This window comes from Mus caroli, unplaced genomic scaffold, assembly GCF_978045245.1.
Source record: "Mus caroli unplaced genomic scaffold, Mus_caroli_1 scaffold_2, whole genome shotgun sequence".
In the NCBI taxonomy this organism is placed as follows: domain Eukaryota; kingdom Metazoa; phylum Chordata; class Mammalia; order Rodentia; family Muridae; genus Mus; species Mus caroli.
In genome coordinates, this window is record NW_028227257.1 from 69,388,219 (window position 1) to 69,411,951 (window position 23,733).

General features: G+C 36.1%; 1 protein-coding gene across 1 annotated transcript in view; it reads left to right on the forward strand.

The window, feature by feature from the left end:
* The first annotated feature begins 155 nt into the window (after positions 1–155).
* Positions 156–23,733, forward strand: part of LOC110306817 (uncharacterized) — a 176,441-nt gene continuing 152,863 nt past the window's right edge. Inside the window, 9 exon segments of the mRNA XM_085834585.1 lie at positions 156–458; positions 1,265–1,379; positions 1,539–1,712; positions 4,139–4,245; positions 8,415–8,552; positions 10,561–10,625; positions 13,587–13,620; positions 14,540–14,612; positions 17,530–17,626. Of these exon segments, the coding sequence (XP_085690711.1) occupies positions 220–458; positions 1,265–1,379; positions 1,539–1,712; positions 4,139–4,245; positions 8,415–8,552; positions 10,561–10,625; positions 13,587–13,620; positions 14,540–14,612; positions 17,530–17,626 (1,042 nt within the window). The 5' untranslated portion in view covers positions 156–219.

Genomic DNA, 23,733 nt, shown 5'->3' on the forward strand with positions numbered 1-23,733 from the left:
AATGTTTACCAGCGTCGCTTGGCAACCTGGATTCTATCAACTGTATCTGTGGTAGTCAGAAGCTATTTCCCCCACCCTACAACCTTTGTGGGGGACCTTATGTACATATCTTGATTTAAACTGATACTAAGTTTGGGTACTAGTGAGTCTAAGAATAAGACCTGGCAAAATCTGAAAGGGTAAGAAGGGGAGGGACAAGTGAGACCAGTAGCCTCAATTATGAAGAAGATCTTGGTTCATGGAGTTAAAGAAAAGACACCAATGGGTTTCTGCGATGTCCCAAGAAAAAACCTGTTGGACTTTTTACGTGATATGAAAACTATTTCTGTCCCAAATGAACCGAGATACAAGCCTCTCAGAAAGATCCACCAGGCTGCAAGCGACGGTGATACAGAGAGACTACAGAGAATGATAAGTCTTGGGAAACACAGTGTGCATGACAGAGACTTTAAGGAAAGGTAACAGGGACTATGATGTACTGGGAGTGGTCTGTGTGGAGGATCTGAGACAGCCTCTGTGATATCCGAAGACCAGGGTAAAGGAGCCAAAGGGATAGGAAGACCACTCTATGCTCCTCCCGTGGATCCTTAGCATCTCCTCATGACTTGCACTCGTGCTAGCTAGCCCAGATCTTTCAACAACACCTACAAATTTATCTTGACAAATCATGAACTTACCAAGTATATTTATCTGTTCTCTCAATCAATTTATTTACCTACTATGCAGCATTCATATTGTATTACTCTTAAAACCTTGTTTTACCCCTCTGATCAAATTTTAAAACTATAAGTACATTTTAGAATCCTTGAAATTAATTGTACTTAAAAATGTCAAAAATTATCATCTTGTAAATGATGATAATTCTTGTTTGCTAAGTAAAAGGAATGATGATGGTCTTAAATTGAGCTGTTAAGCCCAGTTAGAAATATAAAAAATTGCATAATTCTCATTGGCACCTTATTATGGTATTCTATGGGATAACTGCTATTATATTTTGGCTTTATTTATATCAAACATACTGTCTTTTAACTAATCTAGTAAGTACTATTATAGTAACACTAATACTAATATATTAAGCTAGTAAATTGTTCTATTTTTTTCACAAGAGAATTAAATATTTGTTCAGAAGGTGGAAGAATCACCTAACATTCAATGTTTAATAATTCTGTGCCTTTTAATATATTATGATTACATGAGTAATTGTTAACTTTTAGATAGTGTTTTAGAATTTAATTAAACCTCCCCCACTTTTTTTTTTCTATAGGACTGCTCTGCATTTTGCCTGTGCCTGTGGCCAGGTGGAAGTAGTAAGTATTCTACTGAGAAATAACTGTGATGTTGACGCTGCTGACATGAACTTCATCACACCTCTGATGAAGGTATATATACATCTCCAAATCCAGCATAACATAGGCTTAATTAAAGTAATTGTAAAAGGAACTTACCCCATGAACATGTCACTACTTCATGAATCCTATGTGATATTTATATTGATTGAATTCTTTGAACAAGCCATCTGTTTTTTGGTATGTTCCTAGGCTGTTCAAAACTGGACATATGAATGTGTGTGCATATTATTGAAGCATGGTGCTGATCCAAACCGAAAGGACAAAAATGGCAATACTCCTCTTCACTACGCAGTGTCAGAAGATAACCAGACACTGGCTAAATGCTTGCTTAAGTACAGTGCAAACATGGAACAAAAGAACAAGGTAATGTTCACCCCACTATAGTTGCCAAATAATCTGAAATATGTGTGTATGCTAACAGTAAGAGAGGTGGGATTAACATTGCATGTTAAAAATTCAAGCTTTCTTGAATGAAAGTATTCTGTCATAGCTTAATTGTTTGTTTAACATGACTTCAAATTGGGATTTTTAAAAGAACCATCAGAGTATAGAATGTTTCTGCATTGAATACTGGAACATTGCTGTTTTGCATCAAGGTAAAATTTCTTAATGTTTTCTTTTTCCAAAAAATTAGTTTCCAAATTATGTGAGGTAACACAATTAGAGAACAAAACTTCCCTTGCTACATTAATGAAACTCTATTAAAATTCAAATGAAACAAAATAATTTGTGACAAAGCTTATTGTTGTTGACAAATAATATCAAGTGATATATTTCTCTGTGTTAAGACTGAATCAAGTATGATAGAACCAGATCCTGATCAATATGTAGGCCCATCTCAAAATTAGGCTATTAAAGGGATACAAGAAGAATTATTACTATTTTCAACTTATTATTTTAATACTTTTTAAATTTACTTTTATAAGATATTTTCTTCATTTACATTTTAAATCTATCCTCAAAGCACCCTATACCCTCCCCCTACCCTGCTCCCCAACCCACCCACTCCTGCTTATTTTTAAAATTTTATTTGGATCACATTCTTTCCAACACCAACTCCTCCCAGACTACCCTCAACCACCTTTTTTTTTTTTACCTATCCAATTTCATGACCTCCTTCACAAAAATAGGAAAACCAAGAACACCACAAGTCTAGAGAGCAGAGCTGCTTGAAGATGAGTTTGTGTGTACTGATACTGTGCTTTCTGTTCGGCAAACAGCCATTGTTGAGTTACAGACATGCCTGCACAGCTCCACCTGAAGAAAACTCTGAGGATATGACATAGGTCATAAGTGTTCAGTGTGTGGAAAATCAGGAAATATCAAAGAATTTACTGGTATATTTTTATTTTTTGTCAAAGAAACAACTGCCACTTAGGTCAGAACATAACCTCTGCTCAAAAATCTAGGAAGCTGAGATGGAGGTGGGAGGATGGAACTCATGTTTTTGCATAGTGAAATGCAATGCAATCCTAGCTGCTTGTTCTATTCCCATCAAGGGATGCTAGAAATATTCTAGTGACCTACTCCTTTCTCTTTTCTGTGATATGATCAAATGGTGAAGGTAATTACCCATGTGGCTTAGAAATGAGACTGAAATTACAGGCTGCTTCTTAGTTCTAGAATTGTCTGTCTCTCTGGAGGAATTTGGATATCTATATAACAAGTAGAGGTTTGTATGCAGACTTTGACTCTGTAAATCTAATTAGTCATGAGCAAAGTTATTTATAAAATTACTTCCTTTAAATTATGGAACAGTTCTTAGACAAACAATAAAAGTGTGGATTCTAGATCTCAAAATCCTAAGGGGCTCTAGAAGGGCCAGTTTGATTCTGAGATTCCAATAATCTTAGCCCAACTGTCTTCTTTAGTAAAAGAATAAAGAATTTTCTTTAAACACACACACACAGACACACACACACACATTTGGAAAGACAATGGAGTAGTAATAGTAATCATTGGCTTATAGAATAATTCCCTTTGCTTTCAGCCAACAATAATTCACTACTTTTAAATTATCTTGAAAATAATAATTAGATGCTGGACTTTTAAAAGTTCTATGTATAATTAGTATTAAGGTCAACAGGTTTCATACTGGTAATTACAAGGGATTTTTGTAAGTCAAAGAGTTGCAAATGACAAATCTTGACAGTTGAAGCTGTTAGGTGTTCTCAGTGTGACTTGCTACATGCATAAAGGCCAGGCATCATGTCCTAGCATTTGTAAACACTGAAAACCAAACAGCAAGGGAAAACAGAATGTAAGTGAAATGCAAATTAAGTGTTTGAAACTTTCAGGGTCAATGTTAAGAGTGTATATTTTCTTTGGTGTAATTAACATTTTTGTGAAACATTTTAGAGAGATGATTCCATTCTGTATTAATTCTCTACTAAGTTACGAATATTGGATTATAAAAACCCATTGGGAAAAACACCACTGGAGAAATAAAAACACAGGAGCTACAGACTTATCATGGTCCATGAATACCATTGGTTTCTTCCAAGAACTGAACACACTGCAAAGCCTCATGTAGAAAACTGATTAACGAATTGCTCTTAAAGAATGGAATCCTAGACCCACAAGATAGCTCTGAAGGCAAAGGGTCTTACTGTCACAGGTTAAGTAGATAAAGAACATTTCAAAGAGAATGAAAGTTCCTTGGAATGAGAGGGAAGGTGTCCCTTTCTCATTCTAGCAAAGGTTTCTTTTCACAGAGACAGTTTTAAGACTAAAGTCAGTTCAAAACTACAATGATTTTGGATTTCAGGGTGTTTTGTTTTGTTTTGCAGGATGGCTTTACACCACTTTTACTGGCTCTCAAGGAAAACAAAATAGAGATGGCAAAGTTTTTAGTAAAGATGGGGGCAAATATACATGTATTTGATGACATGAGAAGGTATTATCATTTGAATTTTTATTTTTTTAATTTTTATTAGCTATTTTTTATATGCCTTTCAAATGCTACCCTGAAAGTCCCCTATACCCTCCTTCTGCCCTGCTCCCCCACCCACCCACTCCCACTTCTTGGCCCTGGCATTCCCCTGTACTGGGGCATATAAAGTTTGCAATACCAAGGGGCCTCTCATCCCAGTGATGGCTGACTAGGCCATCTTCTGCTACATATGCAGCTAGAGATATGAGCTCTGGGGGTACTGGTTAGTTCATAATGTTGTTCCCCCTATAGGGTTGCAGAACCCTTCAGCTCCTTGGGTGCTTTCTCTAGCTTCTCCACTGGGAGCGCTGTGTTCTGTCTTATAGATGACTGTGAGCATCCACTTCTGTATTTGCCAGGCACTGGCATAGCCTCATGCGAGACAGCTATAACAGGGTCCCTTCAGCAAAATCTTTCTGGCATATGCAATAGTGTCTGGGTTTGGTGGCTGATTATGGGATGGGTCACTGGGTGGGGTAGTCTCTGGATAGTCCATCCTTTTGTCTTAGCTCCAAACTTTGTAACTCCTTTCATGGGTATTTTGTTCCCAATTCTAAGGAGGAATGAATGAAGTATCCACCCATTGGTCTTTGCTCTTCTTGATTTTCTTGTGATTTGCAAATTGTAACTTGGCTGTTCTGTGTTTCCGGGCTAATATCCTCTTATCAGTGAGTGCATATCTAATGACTTCTTTTGTGATTGGGTTACCTCACTAAGGATAATATCCTCCAGATACATCCATTTGTCCAAGAATTTCATAAATCCAGTTTTTAATAGCTGAGTAGTACTCCACTGTGTAAATGTGCCACATTTTCTGTATCCATTCTTCTGTTGAGGGACATCTGGGTTCCTTCCAGTTTCTGGCTATTATAAATAAGGCTGCTATGAACATAGTGGAGCATGTGTTCTTATTACTAGTTGGAACTTTTTCTGGGTATATGCCCAGGAGATGTATTGCTGGATCTTCTGGTAGTATTATGTCCAATTTTCTGAGGAACCTCCAGACTGATTTCCAGAGTGGTTGTACAAGCTTGCAATCCTCCCAGCAATGGAGAAGTGTTCCTCTTTCTCCACATCATTGCCAGCATCTGCTGCCACCTGAATTTTTGATCTTAGCCATTCTGACTGGTGTGAGGTGGAATCTCCAGGTTGTTTTGATTTGCATTTCCCTGATGATTAAGGATGTTGAACATTTTTTTAGGTGCTTCTCAGCCATTCAGTATTCCTTAGTTGAGAATTCTTTGTTTCGCTCTGAACCCCATATTTAATGGAATTATTTGAATTTCTGGTGTCCAGCTTCTTGTGCTCTTTGTATATATTGGATATTAGTCCCCTATCAGATTTAGGATCGGTAAAGATCCTTTCCCAATCTGTTGGTGGCCTTTTTGTCTTATTGACAGTTGTCTTTTGCCTTACAGAAGCTTTGCAATTTTATGAGGTCCCATTTGTTAATTCTTGATCTTATAGCACAAGCCATTGTTGTTCTGTTTAGGAATTTTTTCCCCTGTGCCCATATCTTAGAGGCTTTTCCCCACTTTCTCCTCTATTAATTTCAGTGTCTCCAGTCTTAAGTGGAGGTCTTTGATCCACTTAGACTTAAGCTTTGTACAAGGAGATAAGAATGGATCAATTCCCATTCTTCTGCACAATAACCACCAGTTGTGCCAGTACCATTTGTTGAAAATGCTATCTTTTTTCCAATGGATAGTTTTAGCTCCCTTGTCAAAGATCAAGTGACCATAGGTGTGTAGGTTCATTTCTGGATCTTCAGTTCTATTCCATTGATCTACCTGTCTGTCGCTGTAACAGTACCATGCAGGGGTTTTTTATGTCTCTTTTATTTATTTATTTATTTATTTATTTATTTATTTATTTATTTATTCATTTATTTATTTGTTATTTTCTTCATTTACATTTCCAATGCTATCCCAAAAGTCCCCCATGCCCTCCCCACCCACTCCCCTACCCAACCACTCCCACTTCTTGTCCCTGGTGTTCACCTGTACTGAGGCATATAAAGTTTGCAAGACCAATGGGCTTCTCTTTCCACTGATGGCCGACTAGGCCATCTTCTGATACATATGCAACAATGGCTCTGTAGTACAGCTTTAGGTCAGGCATGGTGATTCCACCAGAAGTTCTTTTATCATTGAGAAGATTTTTTGCTATCCTAGGTTGTTTTATTTTTCCAGATGTAGATTGCTTTTGCCAAGATAGCCATTTTTACTATATTAATCCTGCCAATCCATGAGCATGGGTGATCTTTCCATTTTCTGAGATATTCTCAATTTCTTTCTTCAGACACTTGAAGTTCTTATCATACAGATCTTTCACTTCCTTATTTAGAGTCACACCAAGGTATTTTATATTATTTGTGACTATTGTGAAGGGTGTTGTTTACCTAATTTCTTTCTCAGTCCGTTTATGATTTGTGTTGAGAAAGGCCATTGATTTATTTGAGTTAATTTTATATCCAGCTACTGTACTGAAGCTGTTTTATCAGGTTTAGGAGTTCTCTGGTGGATTTTTTGGGGTCACTTATATATACTATCACATCATCTGCAAATAGTGATATTTTGACTTCTCCCTTTCCAATTTGTATCCTCTTGATGTCCTTTAGTTGTTGAATTGCTCTGTCTAGAACTTCAAGTACTATATTGAATAGGTAGGGAGAAAGTGAGCAGCCTTATCTAGTCCCTGATTTTAGTGGGATTGCCTTGAGTTTCTCTCCATTTAGTTTGATGTTGGCTACTGGTTTGCCGTAGATTGATTTTATTATATCATTTGAATTTTTACAAAATGAGCAGCATACGAAATAATAATAATCATATAGCCAAGAAATAGCAAATTGATAGAAAAAAGACTAACATAGGTATTAAATGATCATACATCAATTAGTCATTAGTTTTATCAGGTACGAAAAGCAATGTGGAAGTGAGCAACACAAATCATTTCTAATAAGCTTCATAACCCTTAATAATGATTAATGCTTCTTTTTTGATATTTTGTTTAGATGGCCAACCAGTCATAAAATAGATTGATAGGTTTGCATTTTGGTTTTACTAACTTTTAAAGTTTGAGCCTTTTGTTCACAACAAGACTAAATAATTTTGTAGTATTTTCACTTTTTCTTATATAGTTGTCCTGTAAAATGCTCTTTCTCTTAATCATGAGAAAGAGTTGACAATCAGTCTAAAGGTAGGATGACACAACCATTCAATTTTTCATTTGAAGGATAATGAGCTCAGATTTTCTTTTGGTGGCTAAGAATTGTAATTATAGGATTCTGCTCAATCCCATCCCTCTTTATGTCCGATTGGCATTGATGTTTTTATATTTACTTAGTATTGGGAAAGGAAAACAAAATAGCTTCATTAGGTTGAAGTTTATTGAAGCTATGTCATAGGCGAGTAGATGCAGATTCACAAATAAATTGCTTAAAAGGCTGGATAATTCATTGCTAGGCATGTGATTTTAAGTGCTATGTATTACCAAATATAATAATATGAATAATATTCTGTAAATGTTTTGTTATATCATTTATTTATCATTTAGTACTGTGTAGAGTACATGCTATTATCACTACTAAGTGAATATACATAAATGCTATTATGACAAAAATATTTTATTATATTTTATTGCTTAAATACTGAAAATATTTTTCAATGATCTGATTGTTAATTGATTAATAATTATGTAATACAAATCTTGTGAAAATGGAGACACCTTCATTTAAGTCTTTAAGAAGAATGAGTGTTAAACACTTAAATTCTATCAAGAATCGCACTAAGAATACCGTATATACAGTATATACAGCATGAACAGTATACATAGCATACACAGCACTTACAGTACACCCCCTAGATACAGTATCTATAGCACATATAGTATATACAGCACACAACATATAGAGTGTATACTTGTGTATAGTATGTGCAGTACAGAAGTTTTCCTACCCATTCTTTCCTTTTGTCTTTGAACACAATATATAAAAGTGAACTCTTGCTTAGCATAGTGTTTATGTGTGATTAAAAAGGATAACCAAACAGATAAGCAAGATAGTAAATTTGTATATACCCAAATATTAACAGTTTTAAGTACCTAATAATGGAGCTATTTCTGTGTTAATTCAGAAACACACTCTTGTATGCCATAAGATGGGACTCAAAAGATATGGTCAATCTACTTTTGGATGAAGGCATTGACTTTTTCTTTAGAGATGTATTTGGGTGGACTGCATTACGGTATGCTATTGAAGGCACAAGTAAAGGGTAAGTGTTTGCATTAGAACCTAGTAGACACTAACTTGTTCAAATTAACCACAATGTCTTCATCTTCCCTCACATAATATTTCAGTGTTGACTCTAGATTCTTTTGGAATAGCAGTGACTATCCAATATGGAATACATATATTATTAGAAGTAGAAAAAGGAAATGATTTTTTTTTAAATCTCTTGATTTAGTTTGGAAATGCTGAAGATTGAACCAAGTACCTCATCTGTAATGGTCAATTCTGGTGCTGACCTAATCTCTGTGTGGGACTTTCCAGAATTTTAACTTTATGGATCCTAATATTTCCCCTTTATCCAAGTATAATCTGTATTAATTTTGTATATATGTGTATATATTAATATTAGATATTATATAGTCAGAATTTTGATATTCTAATTAGTTGTTTTATTCTTCAGGTACAGTTTAATAGAAGATTGTGTTTCTTTCTCTGATCATTTTTTCCATTTATTATTATTTGAAACTTGAAAATAATGGTTTCTGGATTTCTTAACTCCCAGTAACAGAGCTCTCTTTCAAAATACAGATGGAGAAAAAGAAGGCATTCTAGTCCCTCTTTTGCTTCTATTGATTCTGTTGCTACAGTGTTGATATTAGATCTTCTCCTAGAGAACAATAGTTGAAATTGACAACAACATTAACTTTGTTAAATCAGATTCCTAGTGCTTTACCGTGATTCACACTTACATTGAACATTTACAGTATTTTAACTGAGCTATTAGTCCCACAGTGGTAGTGCTTTCCTTTGGATACTGAACTTTTTAGCCTATGCCATGCTTATTGCTAGCAACTTGATCCTCTTACTTATTCAGAACCTGATGTGGAGTCCACAGCTAGATGAATTCTAGACCTTCAAGTTTCATTAATTTTGAAGAATTTGTTCATCTCTTCTGGTAGAATCTATGACTTCGGATCATTCTAAGCTGTCACAATGTCCAATTTATGTTGCAGGAAACATTTTATTTATTACTTCTATAACTCTTAACACTAGATCCTATTGCATTTTGTGCAACATTTTTTCCTAGGGACTAGGAGACAAAATGTCATTTTTCCCTGAGTAGTTGCCAGCTTCCGACTATATTTATGAGAACTAGTTCACATCACATGCTATTGGAATCCATAATTCCAATATGATTTTATCTTCCTTAGCATTTGGAGATAAACAGGACACTCAATCATTCCAACAAGGATTTATAGGTTTGAAGTTTGATTAGGTAGATGAGGACTGTGGGTAACCAAGGTATGTTAGAAAGTTTTACCATTCAGCCTTTGGTGATTTAGAATTCAGTAATAGTGCACAGCACAATCTATTCATCTAGTGGAAAGAAATCATGTGACAGCAAGCTTCAATTTCAAGCTGTTAAATAGCTCACTTTTCAAAATTATAAGTCGTATGATATACAAAAGCATCTAACAGTGAAAATTAGGTCTTGTACTTAACCTTGATTATCAAGTGACACAGGTTAGAGTCACTTGGAAAGAAATTTTCAGTGAGTGATCCTGTAGATTAGATTGACCTGTAGGATGGTAAGTGAAGAATTGTCTTGCTTTAACAGATGTGAGAATTCCCAGCCTGCTTTGAGCAGCACCATTCCCTAGACAGGTGTCTTGAATTCTTTAAGGACAGAGTAAATGAGGTGAGGAACATCAATTTGCATTCATTCCTTCCTGCTCTTGATGGCAGATATGCTGCAACTAATGCCTCCAACTTCCTGCAAAAATATTATACCATTGTGAGTGAAAATAAACACTTTTTCCCCTAATTTTTTTTTTGACAGGATACTTTATCACAGCACTAGAACAAAAAAAAGGATTTCATGATTTCCGGACAGCTATAATATATGATTATATGACAGTGGAAGGAAATAACACATTGGGGTTTTTTGTTGATTATTATGATAATGCCTTTTAACATTATGGAAAATTTAACATGGTGATAATTTTTTTAAATAGTAATTTTATGTTTTGTTTTTGTTTTGCACATGGCAGTAGTCGAGAGATTCTTATGAACTATGATGAAATGTTACGTAGAAAAAATAAAGATGGCATTCAAGGTAAGGCTTATGATAATGATAATTGAATATTAAACTCATGATCAGTACACATTCAATGCAAACTAACACTTTTATTACTTGTGTTCTAAGCATATATAATTGAACTGCTTCACATATTTTTAAATATTTTATTTAGGCAATAGCACAAACATTTTGTTGTTGTGATTTTGTTATCATTCACCAAAGTTGTCTCTTGTTATAAGAGAAATAGTGACATTGCTGAATAAATATATTTTTGTCTATGTCCAGACACGATTCAGTTATCCTGGATTGACTGCCACCTTATTATGTAATTGAAGTTGGTTTTGAACTCCAGATTTAAGCTGCTCTGATTTCTTAGTTGTTGAGGTTAGACACATGTAGCACATAGTCAGCACTTCCTTTATTAAAATATGGAACATTTTTTGGAACTAGGGATTGAACCCAGAACTGCATGCCTTCTTTTTATTATTATTATTATTATTATTATTATTATTATTATTATTATTATTATATTTACACTCCAGATTTTATTCCCCTCCTGCTTAATCCTCTAACTGTTCCACATCCCATAACTCCTCCCCACCCCCATGTCTCCACAAGGGTGACCCACCCCAACCTACCAGACCTCTAAACTCCCAGGGACCTCCAGTCTCTTGAGGGTTAGGTGAATCTTCTCTGACTGAACCCAGACCTAGCAGCCCTCTGCTGTATATGTGTTGGGGACCTCAAATCAGCTGATGTATGCTACCTTGTTGGTGATCCAGTGTCTGATAGGACTTGGGGGTCCAGGTTAATTGAGACTGCTGATCCTCCTACAGCTTCTTTCAGTTTTTCTCTGATTCAACCACAGGGCCAGATGCTTCTCTCCATTGGTTTAGTGCAAATAACTGCATCTGACTCTTTCAGCTGCTTGTTGGGTCTTTCAGAGGGCAGTCATGATAGGTCCCTTTTTGTGAGCACTCCATAGCCTCAGTAAAGGTGTCAGGTCTTGGGGCCTCCCCTTGAGCTGGATCCCACTTTGGGCCTTCTCCATTTCCATCCCTGCAGTTCTATCAGACCAGGACAATTATCACAGTCAGAGTTGTGACTATGGGATAGCATCCCATTCCCTCACTTGATGCCCTGTCTTTCTGCTGGAGGTGGGCTCTACAAGTTCCCTCTCCCCACTGTAGGGCATTTCCTCTAGGGTCTCTTTGAGTCCTAAGAGTCTCTCACCTCCCAGGTCTCTGGCACTTTCTGGAGGGTCCCCTCTACTTCCGACCTTCTGACGTTGCCTGTTTCCATTCTTTCTGTTGGCCCTCAGGGCTTCAGTCCTTTTCCCCTACCCAAGACCAGATCATGTTCCTCTTGCCCATCCCTGTCTCCTTTCCCTCTCAGGTCCCTCCCTCCCTCCTGCATGATAGTTGCTTTCTTCTCCCTCCCAAGTGGGACTGAGTCATCCTCACTTGGGCCTTTCAGCTTGCTGACTTGTTTGAGAGTTCTGTGGACTGTGTATTGGGTAGTCTGTGTTTGTTTGTCTATTTATTAATTTATTTTTCATTCAATTATTTATTTTGGCTAATATCCCCTTATTAGTGAGTACATACCATGCACATCCCTTTGGGTTTGAGTTACCTCACCACTCAGGATGATATTTTCTAGTTTCATACATTTGCCTGCAAATGGGAATTCTTTCAAATACATTTAAATAGTTATTTATCTCTTTATTTATTCGCTTTTATCCTGATTATGGTACCCCATTGTTCCTTTCCAGTCCCATCCTTACAAATCCCTCCCTTCACTTCTCCTCCCTTATCCTCAAGGAAGGAAACATCTCTTTGGTTACCACCCTACCCTGTGACATCCAGTCTCAGTAGGCCTAGACACATCCTCTCCTACTGAGGCCCAACCAGGTAGTCTAGTTATGAGAAGGGGATGTAATAGCAGGAAACTGAGTCAGAGACAATCTCTGCACCAATTGTTAGGGGACCCATGTGAAGACTAAGCTGTGAGTCTGTACAAATGTGGAGGAGACCTAAGTCCAGCTCCTGCTTGCTCTTTGATTGATGGTTCAATCTCTGTGAGCTCCTATAATCCCAGGATAGTAGGTCTTCTTGTGGTGTCCTTGACCCCTTCAGCTTACTCAATGTTATCCTGAAATCTTAGACAAGATGCTCCAAACACTGCTTAATGTTTGGTTGTGTATCTCTGCAACTGATTCCATCAGCTGCTAGGTGAAGTTTCTCATGAAAGAGTTTTAAACTAGGGTCCTATCAGCAAGCATAGCAGAGTATCATTAAAAGTGTCAGCAACTGACTCTCTTATATGGGATGTGTTTATAGTCATGGGATGTGTTTCAAGTTGGGCCAGTCATTGATTGAACTTTCCTTCAATCTTTGCTTCCTCTTTATCCCTGGGTTGAAGGTTTGTGGGTGAGTTGATATCTCTCTCCATGCAATGAAGTCCCACCTGGTTACAGAGGTGGCCACTTCAATCTCCATATGCCCTGCTGGTAGGAGTCTCAGCTAGGATCACCCCCATAGACTCCCTGGAACCTCCCCTGTCACAAGATTCCAGCTACTCCAAGATATGCATCAATTTCTAATCTCACTCACAACCCTCTCCCTCAGCTCCTCTTCCCCCACCTGATCCCCATCTCCTGTCCCCCACCTCACCCCTCTCCCACCCAGTACTCTTCCTCTATCTCTGATGACTATTTTGTTTCTCCTTCTGAGTGAGATTGATACACCCTACCTTTGGCCTTCCTTATTACTTAGTTTTTTTGGTAGTCTGTGAATTGTAGTGTGGTTATTCTGTGCTTTAAGGCTAATGGCCACTTATAAGTGACTACATAGCATGTGTGTCTGTCTGGGTTTGGGTTACCTCGCTGAGGATGATATTTTCTAGTTCCATCCATTTCCCTGTTCCCAGAGTCATATATTTTTTAACATTTTAGATTTTAATTGTTCTGTTTAAATATATTTCTTTTTTCTTAAATAGAATACAAGTTTTTTGAAGACAAGTCATTAGACAAGTAAGAATCATATAATTATAAAATTATATAATTATGTTTCCTAATCATGGAATGCATAGATGAAAAAGCATTTGTACAGTATTCTACCCTGCAGCACCCTTAATATTTATGTTTGACAGCTATTTCTTATAACCACCATACTAAATGTTTAGTTTTTCTGTTAAAAATTTATTTATCTGATTGTATAATTGCATTTCGAATAGTGCTTCCATGATTTGATTATCAGCCTTCCTTAGTCCCTCATGTATTTCCTTACTTATTTCCATAGATTGATTGGAGTCCATTAAACCCTCAAGCCTAGATACAAGGCATCACATTTAAATATTGAATGAAAATATACTACATATTTTCTGTTCTGTTCTCATTGGGAAAGCCATTCCCAATGATCGCATACACATTTGGATATTTATTTATTTATTTATTACAATTAATTTTAAAACATTTAAGATGTTTCGAAAACCTCCTTTTACTCTTTTTTAGCTAAAGGGAAATTAATAATTTCTTTTTTACAGCTGCTTTCATTGCAGAAAAACATGACTTCAATATTCTGGATGAATAAAACATACTTTGAAGCAGGCTCTCTTTTGAATTAAAGTAGCATATGTTTTGGGATCCACTGAATAGGTTCTGAAATCTGCATTCAGTTTAGGCAGTGTGTGAAATCAAATTCATCTAAGGTCCTTCCAGCAATTCTGTTATCACTATTGGTATGGAATAAAATGTCTGAACATATTAAGCCTTTTCTAGACTGGAAGAGGCAGAGGCAAAAAGGAAACTGAAAGTTGGACATTTTTGTTGTAAATAAGAAGTTAGTCTCTATTCATATCAATTATGATTATAAAATATAACTCAGTATGCACACTTTCTCATATTTTTAAGAGGTTCACTCACCCATGTTTACTATGGACTTGCTCTGTAGGCGCCCCAATGACCCTACTTCTGGATCTACCTTTTCTAAATCAAATGAGAATGCATGCAAGTTTGATGATGAGGTAAGAGTTTGCTTCTTAAACTTGATTTGTTAGTACAGAAATGTATTTGTCAGGTGTACTCTTGGAATTCTATAGTGATCTACTTGTTATAATTTTATTGACAATAAAAATAATAGTTACTGAAAAATACATTTCCCCAAGATTGTGACTAGTAATAATTGAACATTTTTTAAATTTGATAAACAACAAAGATCAAGTAAATCATTTGAGTGAAATATATTGTTCACAATAATTTTATTACAAAGAGAATTTCCATAGCAAAGTAGTTTTCAAATATAATCAATGATATATGGATAAATGCCACTCATTGTAATTCATTACTCATTCTCATGTGATATTCATCACAGAATCACAATGGAGAAAATATTGTCAACAGAGGATACAAAAATATTTATGGAAGATGGATATCTACTTTTAAAAATATCTTCAGAAGATGGATATCTCACATCATTTGTGTCAGGCTATCTACTTTAGCATTCATATTCTTGTGTAGTAGCAGAAGGCATTAATTTTGTCATTTCTTGTTTCCTTTTAGGGGTAGACCTTGAGCCCAGTTTGTACTTCCTGTCTCCTTTTAAGGGTAGACCTTGAATCTGGGTTGAAATTGCTCCTTCACAGCAGCAGGGCCAACCCCAACAATTCAGAGTTGCTTTCTAGTACACATCAATTTCCCATCAACTGTTTTCTTGTTAAAACTCTTCGAAAAAGCCGACCAAGATTTTAACCATACTTCTCTTTCCTACTGTGGATACTAGATACAGATGTAAATATATTTCACCTCATTAAAAAGGATTTCTTTAAAAATCATCTGGGAGGGTAGTGATAGCTTGATACTTTCATAATAGATTATCTTCTTCAAACCTGAAATAACATTTTATATGGCATAATTAGAAAAATGAATTATTATGCTGTTTATACGTTGATAGAAATGCTGCATGAACTTTGAAATGAGATCTTAAATTTCTTTCTTACATAATACAAGTAGTTATAAGGACCTAATATATAACCACATAAAGTTTCTCTTCTAGAAGTGAAAACTTTTATTTGAGGATGCAAACTTTTTACATTGTGCAAACCATCCTTCAGTTCTAGGAGTGAAGTGGTCCTCTTTATTTAGTATGCCCTAAAGCAAGTTTAAAACTTAAATATTTTTAATTGATTATTTTAGAAATTTTCATATATACATATTGTATGCACATCATGTTCCAAGTTCCATTCTAATAGTTGGTCCCCCACCTCCTGCCTCTCAAGGTTGCCTGTTTCAATTCTTTCTTCTGGCTCTCAGGGCTTCAGTCCTGTTTCCCTGTCTCCCAATACCTGATCATGTTCCCCATCCACATCCCTCCCTCGTCTGCCCTGATGACTGCTTTCTTATCTCTCCCCAGTGGGATTGAGGCCTCTTCACTTGGATCCTTCGACTTGTTAACCTTGAATCCTGTGGGTTGTTTCCTGGGTAATCTGTACTGTTTTGAGCTAATATCCATTTATTAGTGTGTACATACCATGCATGTATTTTTGGGCGTAAGATATCTCACTCAGGATGATATTTTCTAGTTCCATCCATTTGCCAAAGAATTTCATGAATTCATCAATTTTAATAGTTGAGTAGTACAGCATTGTGTAAATGAACCATGTTTTCTGTATCCATTCTTCTGTTGTGGGACATCTGGGTAGTTTCTAGCTTCTGGCTATCCCAATTAAGGAAAGTATAAACATAGTGGAACATGTGCTCCTGTGACATGTTAGGGTGTCTTTTAGATATATGCCCAAGAGTGGTATAGCTGAATCTTCAGGTAGATCTATTTCCAATTTTCTGAGGAACCACAAGATTGATTTTCAGAGTGGTTGTATCAGTTTGCAATCCAATCAGCAACGGAGGAGTGTTCCTCTTTCTCTACATACCAGCCAGCATGTGCTGTCAACTGAGCTTTTTATTTTAGCCATTGAGATTGGTGTAAGGTGGAATCTCAAGGTTGTTTTAATTTGCATTTCCCTGAGCACTAAGTACTTTGGCAATTTCCTGAAGTGCTTCTCAGCCTTTCAAGATTCCTCTGTTATGAATTGTGCTTAGTTTCTACCCCATTTTTCAATTGTGTTTTTTGTTTTTTCTATTGGTTCGTTTCTTTAGTTCTTTAAATATTTTGGATATTAGCCTTCTATCGGATGTGGGTTTAGTGAAGATTTTTTCCTACTCTGTAGGTTGTCAGTTTGTCCTATTTGACTGTGTCCTTTGCCTTACAGAAGCTTTCCAGTTTCATGAGGTCCCATTTATCAATTCTTTATCTTAGAGCCTGAGCCATTGGAGTTCTGTCTAGAAAATTTCCCCTGTGCCAATGAGTTTGATGCTTTTTCCCACCTTCTCTTCTATTAGATTCAGTGTATCTGGTTTTATGTTGAGGTTCTTGATCCACTTGTACTTGAGCTTTGTGTAAGGTGACAAATATACATCTATTTTCATTTTTACATACATATTGCCAGTTATACCAGCATCAGTTATAAAAGATGCTTTCTTTTCTCTATTGTGTATCTTTTTCAAAGATTAAGTGTTCATATGTGTGTGACTTTATTTCTGGGTCTTCAGTTCTATTCCATTAATGAACCTGTCTCCGTACCAATACCATGCTGTTTTTATCATTGTTGCTCTGTACTATAGCTTGAAGTCAGGTAGGATAACTTATTTTATAAAATATGTACAAGTAAGTAATTATCTGTGAACATGTCTCTTGTAAACATCTTTGTTTTACATAGTGGTGAAAAATAGGCTAAATCTAGTCAACATGTACAAGGCTTGCTGCTGAAATAATTGTATTTTTAGGGACACTCTTGTTTTATAAATAGTTTCCTTAAAATGGGAAATTCACATATCTTAAAATAATTCAGAAAACATTAATTACTTCATTTTTGATATTAATTTTAGCCAGATATTTCTAAGTACGCTCTCGCTACGTGTCCTAATAATATACATGGAGCTGGAGAGGAAGGAGACAAAAGTGAAACAAAAGAAGCAGCAGATGGTAAGAACTATATTCTATTAAATATTATGAGACTGAATGCTTATTTATACTGCTAATACTGATGAAATATAATAACCAAAGAATTGTTCTTTTAATGAATAACAAAGAAAAATGGAAGTAAAGTGCCTCCAATTGTACCTCTCCTCAATTGATTTTTAACAACAGGTAAAACTAAGAAATGTCACTGAAGGAATGTAATTATTGTTACCAGTTCATGAATGTGCAAGGACTCTGGGGAAATAAGAAAGAAATTAGTAAATCTTTTCAATTGTGGTCAGTACTAGGTGTATGAGTGCTCTGTGAGTATTTTCACAGTTAAGGAATGTTAGGAGAGCGATGAAGAGGAGGAGAAAGGTGAAATGTTACATGTAGAACAGAATGGAAATGAAGGAAAGGGGCAGGTGTTTAAAGTTCTAAATTTTAAGCCACCTGTGGGTCCTTTTATGTCTGCACCCTAAAATGTCCTGTTGTGAATCCCAATATTTCTTAAGATTTCCTGTGTTGACTTGGAATGGCAATGGCAGAGCTATCTACCCATGTCCTCAGCTATGGTAGAGCCTGGAGCAAGTGTTTCTGAGAGAGCAAAGTTTCCTTTGGTTCCATTTATAGGGTAGTTTCTTCTACAGTGAAGATAGAACATACCCATGAAATCAAGTTGGAACACATTCATGATTATGCAGCTTATTTGCACTCTATAAATTATATTCTAATTTATAATCTAATAATTTATATTCTAATTTGGTTACAGTTCTGAATCTATGAAGTCTGTAGCAAGAAATCATAAAATACAAAATTTAAAACTTTCCACTATTTTTCTTAATTTGTCAGATTTGAATTCCTATAAAATGTGTATTATCTTTGAGAATGAATATTCAAGACTATAAATATAAATTCACATGCTCAGTTGTTTTTACTATCTTATTTTTTCATTTTTATTGTTTTCTTTCTAATTATGATTTTTATTATAGTTATTATTCATTGACTTACATAAATTTGCTTTGTGTTTGAATTTCAAGGCCTCAAATATGATCACTGTATTTCCTACAAGGGAATTAACAACTGATGAGTCTGGTATATACTAAAAGCAGAGTACTCTGGTAATTCAAAATTAGTTACCTCAACATAGGATACTATGGCAGAGAAAGGTTCAGAGAAAGAAAACTAACAGTGCTGAGTTCAGAGCTCAGTCAGCGAAGTGTTTTTATGGAAACACGGGGAGATGAAATTGAATACATATCCTATGTAAAAACCCGAATGTCATGGTTCATGCTAGTAAGCCCAGTACTGGGTGAGGGTAGATAGAATTCCAGAGACCACCTGGCATGCATGCACCACCTTACACAAGATCACACACACACACACACACACACACACACACACACACACACACACACAGAGAGAGAGAGAGAGAGAGACAGAAACAGAGACAGAGACAGAGACAGAGAGACAGAGAGACACAGAGACAGAGAGAAAGAGAAAGAGAGAGAAATGATTTAATGCAATTAATTTAAATAACAGTTAATATCAGAATGGCAGAGTCCAGTTCTAATAGAAATAAAATACTTAAATATTTAAAGTAATTGCAAATATTTTACATTATTCATATAGGAATAACCCATTTGCATACATGCTGTACTCATAGTAACATTCACTGACTTCCAATTCATGTTATATATTTTCTAGTTTGTTGTTAAAATCATTTCTTATCATATGTACCTGTGGTATTCACACTCATACCATACTTATTGCCATGGTGATCAATCTCAATTTCAAATGGAGAGGTTGTTTACAACTCCAGCGTCCCAAAGTTCCAGTTTTTTGTGTGCATAAAATGTAAACACATATAAATGTGTGTGTGTGTGTGTAATGTTTACTATATGTGAATATGGAAATAGTGGTGCAATGGTGCACATATGTAGGCCACAAGATAACCTCAGTTTTATTTTTTTGCCTTGCTTGAAGCAGGGTATCTTGTTCACCACTCTGTATGCCAGGCTAACTGGCCCATGAACTTGGAGTCTGCTGTTTTCATTTCTTTTTAACATTATTAAGGAGGCAACCACATATTACAAGTTCAGCTATAGAAATGTTTGCAAATCAAACTTCATGTGATCTACTGTCAAAACTGGACACCTGTACAGTGAATTGCGTCAATTTAAACATACATAGTCTAGATCATCCTAGAGTTATACAAACATCTGGGGCCACATATGTATTTAATCTTCTTTGCTTTCAAAAAATTTTATATCTATATATAAAAGTGATGTTCTGAGATAATTTTTAAAAGTACCTGACAATTATGAATGGTCCCCAGTTTTACAAAATGTGATTTCCAGGGTATGAAAACGGAGAAAAGTCAACTCTTCAGAGAGTTTTATACAAACAAGTTTTGTAGAAAAATGATTCAGCAAATGCTTGAGTTAAGAATATTTATATTTTTCCAATTCTTTACAATTTTATTAACATACTTACAAAAAAATAACATCCAAACACTGAGAAAATTAAATAACTTTGGAAGCAGAGGTCATAGCTTCTGCTGACATACAAGTGACAATTCTGGGCTGTTGTCACAAAATAATCAACATTTATAACCCTACTACAATATATCAAACATAAGTTAAAATCATAGGCACTAGTTCATCAAATCCACATTTCTTCTGTACTACTAACCACAGTAAATCCTCAGATTTTCCCAAATAGAAAAACTGGCAATACACAAAGAGTTTCTAGTAAGAAGGCAATTTTTCTCTTTAGGAAACTAAAAGCCAATAATCTGTGGTAGTACAGCAGCAGCTGAAATAATATCACCAAACTCAGATCCAAAATACATTTTTAAACAAGTGATGAAATAGTTTTATTAAAAAAATAGATTTTTTTTTCTGATACAGCCACTTAAAAACAATGTTAAATAACCTGAATATTCCTTTTGAAACTGATTATCTAACTCAGGAAAGCATGAGTTGATAATAGAGACCCAGTCTGCCACTGCTGACGCTGGACCAGCAGCAGGGGGACATAGAGCTCGCTAGCACAAACAGCTCGAGTGCCAGTACCGGAACTAGAGTGTAGAATGGAAGACATTGTGTCCTTGCATTGGAAGGCATGAGAGGGAAAGGAGGGGGTCACGGTTATCCATAATGATGAACTAAAAAACTGTTGTTTTTCCAAGAAAGATGGAACATATGCTTTGGTGCGGTGTGTCTCATAAATGACAAAGAAGTAGCCGCTGTCTCTGTAGAGTCACATGTGCACACAGCAAGCAGGTCTCTGTTCAGTGTAACAGTTGAAAAGAAATAATAAATGCTGCAATCTAATAATTTAAAAGAACTTTAATGAACCATCTATTACATTTTTTAAGTTAGACTCTTCTGTTTTCAATCACCATTTTATAGTAGATGTCCTGGTATTACAGATACACACTGCCAAACCAGGCTTTACATAGATGCTGGAGATAAATTTATATGTGCATTTTTCCTTATATGGGCTCTCTATTCTCTTTCTTTGCAATTTACTTTGGGTCCTACCAGCAAAGGTCCTCTTCAAATATCTATATTTTCAAATATATCTACTATATTACATACTTTTGGTCTTTCTTGCTACACCCTTTCAATTATTGTGTACTTTGCTCCAATATGTCTCCCCAAACTATGTCTCTAGGAGACGTATCAACAATTTCTTCTGGAGGCAACATGTAACACAATTATTAACACTTGAATTCCAGGACCACAACCTTGAAATGCAGAGAAGAATCTTTTGGGTTGTCAGTCATAATATGGCAAAATAAGGTCAAGAGAAATAATGAGTTTACTTTAGTAATTTACTTTGGGACATGCTTACAGCACCATGGAGGAAACACAGAGAGGCTAAAGCTGAAATTATTCTAAGTTTTATCAATAACTGGTAATTCAGGGTGGAAATAACCCATTAATCAGGATGTAAAGTTGTAAGTATTTGGTTAGCAAATAATGGGATTTTAGCAAGATACTTTCATGCATGAATACTGTACTCAGTTCATATTTACTCCTATTAAACTCCCCTTTTTGTCTTTTTTCTTTGTCCTTTACCTTTGATGAGTATGAAGTGTCTCTTCTTATTCTTTTTGATAACTTTAGGTTGAAAGTCGATTTTATTCGATATCAGAATGGCTACTAGAGCTGGTTTCTTGGGACCCTTTGCTTGGAAAATTGTTTTCCAGCCTTTTACTCTGAGGTAGTGTCTGTCTTTGTCCCTGAGGTGGGTTTCCTGTATGCAGCAAAATGCTGGGTCCTATTTACATATCCAGCCTGTTATAGCCTGTTAGTCTATATCTTTTTTTTTTTTTTTTCTCCCAAGACAGTGTTTCTCTGTAGCCCTGGCTGTCCTGGAACTTACTTTGTAGACCAGGCTGGCCTCGAACTCAGAATTCCACCTGCATCTGCCTCTTAAGTGCTGGGATAAAAGGCGTGAGCCATCACGCCCAGCAGTCCATTTCTTTTTATTGGGGAATTGAGTCCATTGATATTAAGAGATACTAAGGAAAAGTTATTGTTGCTTCCTATTATTTTTGTTGTTAGAGTTAGAATTCTGCTCTTGCAGCTGTCTTCTTTTAGGTTTGTTGAAGATTACTTTCTTGCTTTTTCTACGGTATAGTTTCCCTCCTTGTGTTGGAGTTCTCCTTTATTATCCTTTGAAGGTCTGGATTCATGGAAAGATATTGTGTAAATTTTGGTTTTGTCTAGAATAACTTGGTTTCTCCATCTATGGTAATTGAGAGTTTTGTTGGGTATAGTAGCCTGCGCTGGCATTTGGATTCTCTTAGGATCTGTGTGACATCTGCCCAGAATCTTCTGGCTTTCATAGACTCTGGAGAAAAGTCTGGTATAATTCCAATTGGTCTGCCTTTATATGTTATTTGACTTTTTTCCCCTTACTGCTTTTAATATTCTTTCTTTGTTTTGTACATTTGGTGTTTTGATTATTATGTGACGAGAGGAATTTCTTTTCTGGTCCAAACTATTTGGAGTTTTGTAGGCTTATTGTATGTTCATTTGCAACTCTTTCTTTAGGTTAGGGAAGTTTTCTTCCATAATTTTGTTGGATATTTATGGGCCCTTTAAATTGGAAATCTTCAATCTCTTCTATACCTATTATCCTTAGGTTTGGTATTTGTATTGTGTCCTGGATTTCCTGGATGTTTTGGGTTAGGAGCTTTTTGTATTTTGCATTTTCTTTGATTGTTGTGACAATGTTTTCTATGGAATCTTCTGCACCTGAGATTCTCTCTTCCATCTCTTGTATTCTGTTGATGATGCTTGCATCTATAACTCCTGACCTATTTTCTAGGTTTTCTGTCTCCAGAATTGTCTACCTTTTTGATTTCTCTGTTGTTTCTACTTCCATTTTTAGATCCTGGATGATTTTGTTCAATTCCTTCACCTGTTAGGCTGTGTTCTCCTCTAATTCTTTAAGGAATTTTTGTGTTTCCTCTTTAAGATCGTCTACCCATTCTCCTGTATTTCTTTTAGGAAATTCTTTATGTCCTTCTTAAACTCCTCTATTAGCATAATGAGATGTGATTTTAAATCCAAATCTTGTTTTTCTGGTGTGTTGGGGTATCCATGACTTGCTGTTGTAGAAGATCTTGGTTATGATGATGCCATGTAGCCTTGGTTTCTGTTGGTAAGGTTCTTGCACTTGCCTTTTGCCATCTGGTAATGTCTTGTGTTAGTTGCTCTTACTGTCTCTGGCTTGAGGATGTCCCTCCTGAGGGCCTGTAAGCCTGTTTCAACACTCCTGGGAGTCCAGCTCTTTCCTTATAAGACCAGTGCACATAGGGCTGTGGAACAGCCCTACCTCCTGAGTGCAGATGGAGGTAGGAAGGACCCAGTCCCAGCTGCACTGCCACTTCTGTGGCCTGTGTGCACATGGCTGTTCCCATCTTAGACAGTCACTGGAGAGAAAATGGTGATCTCACCTCTGAGTCTGGGGGTCAGAGCACTCCCTGGAGACAAGCTCTCCTCTAGCAGGAACTGTGTACAGAGGGCTGCAGAACAGCCCCACTTCCTGGGTGCAGATGGAGTCAGGAATGATCCTGTCTCAGCTGCTCTGCCACTTCATAATATGATATA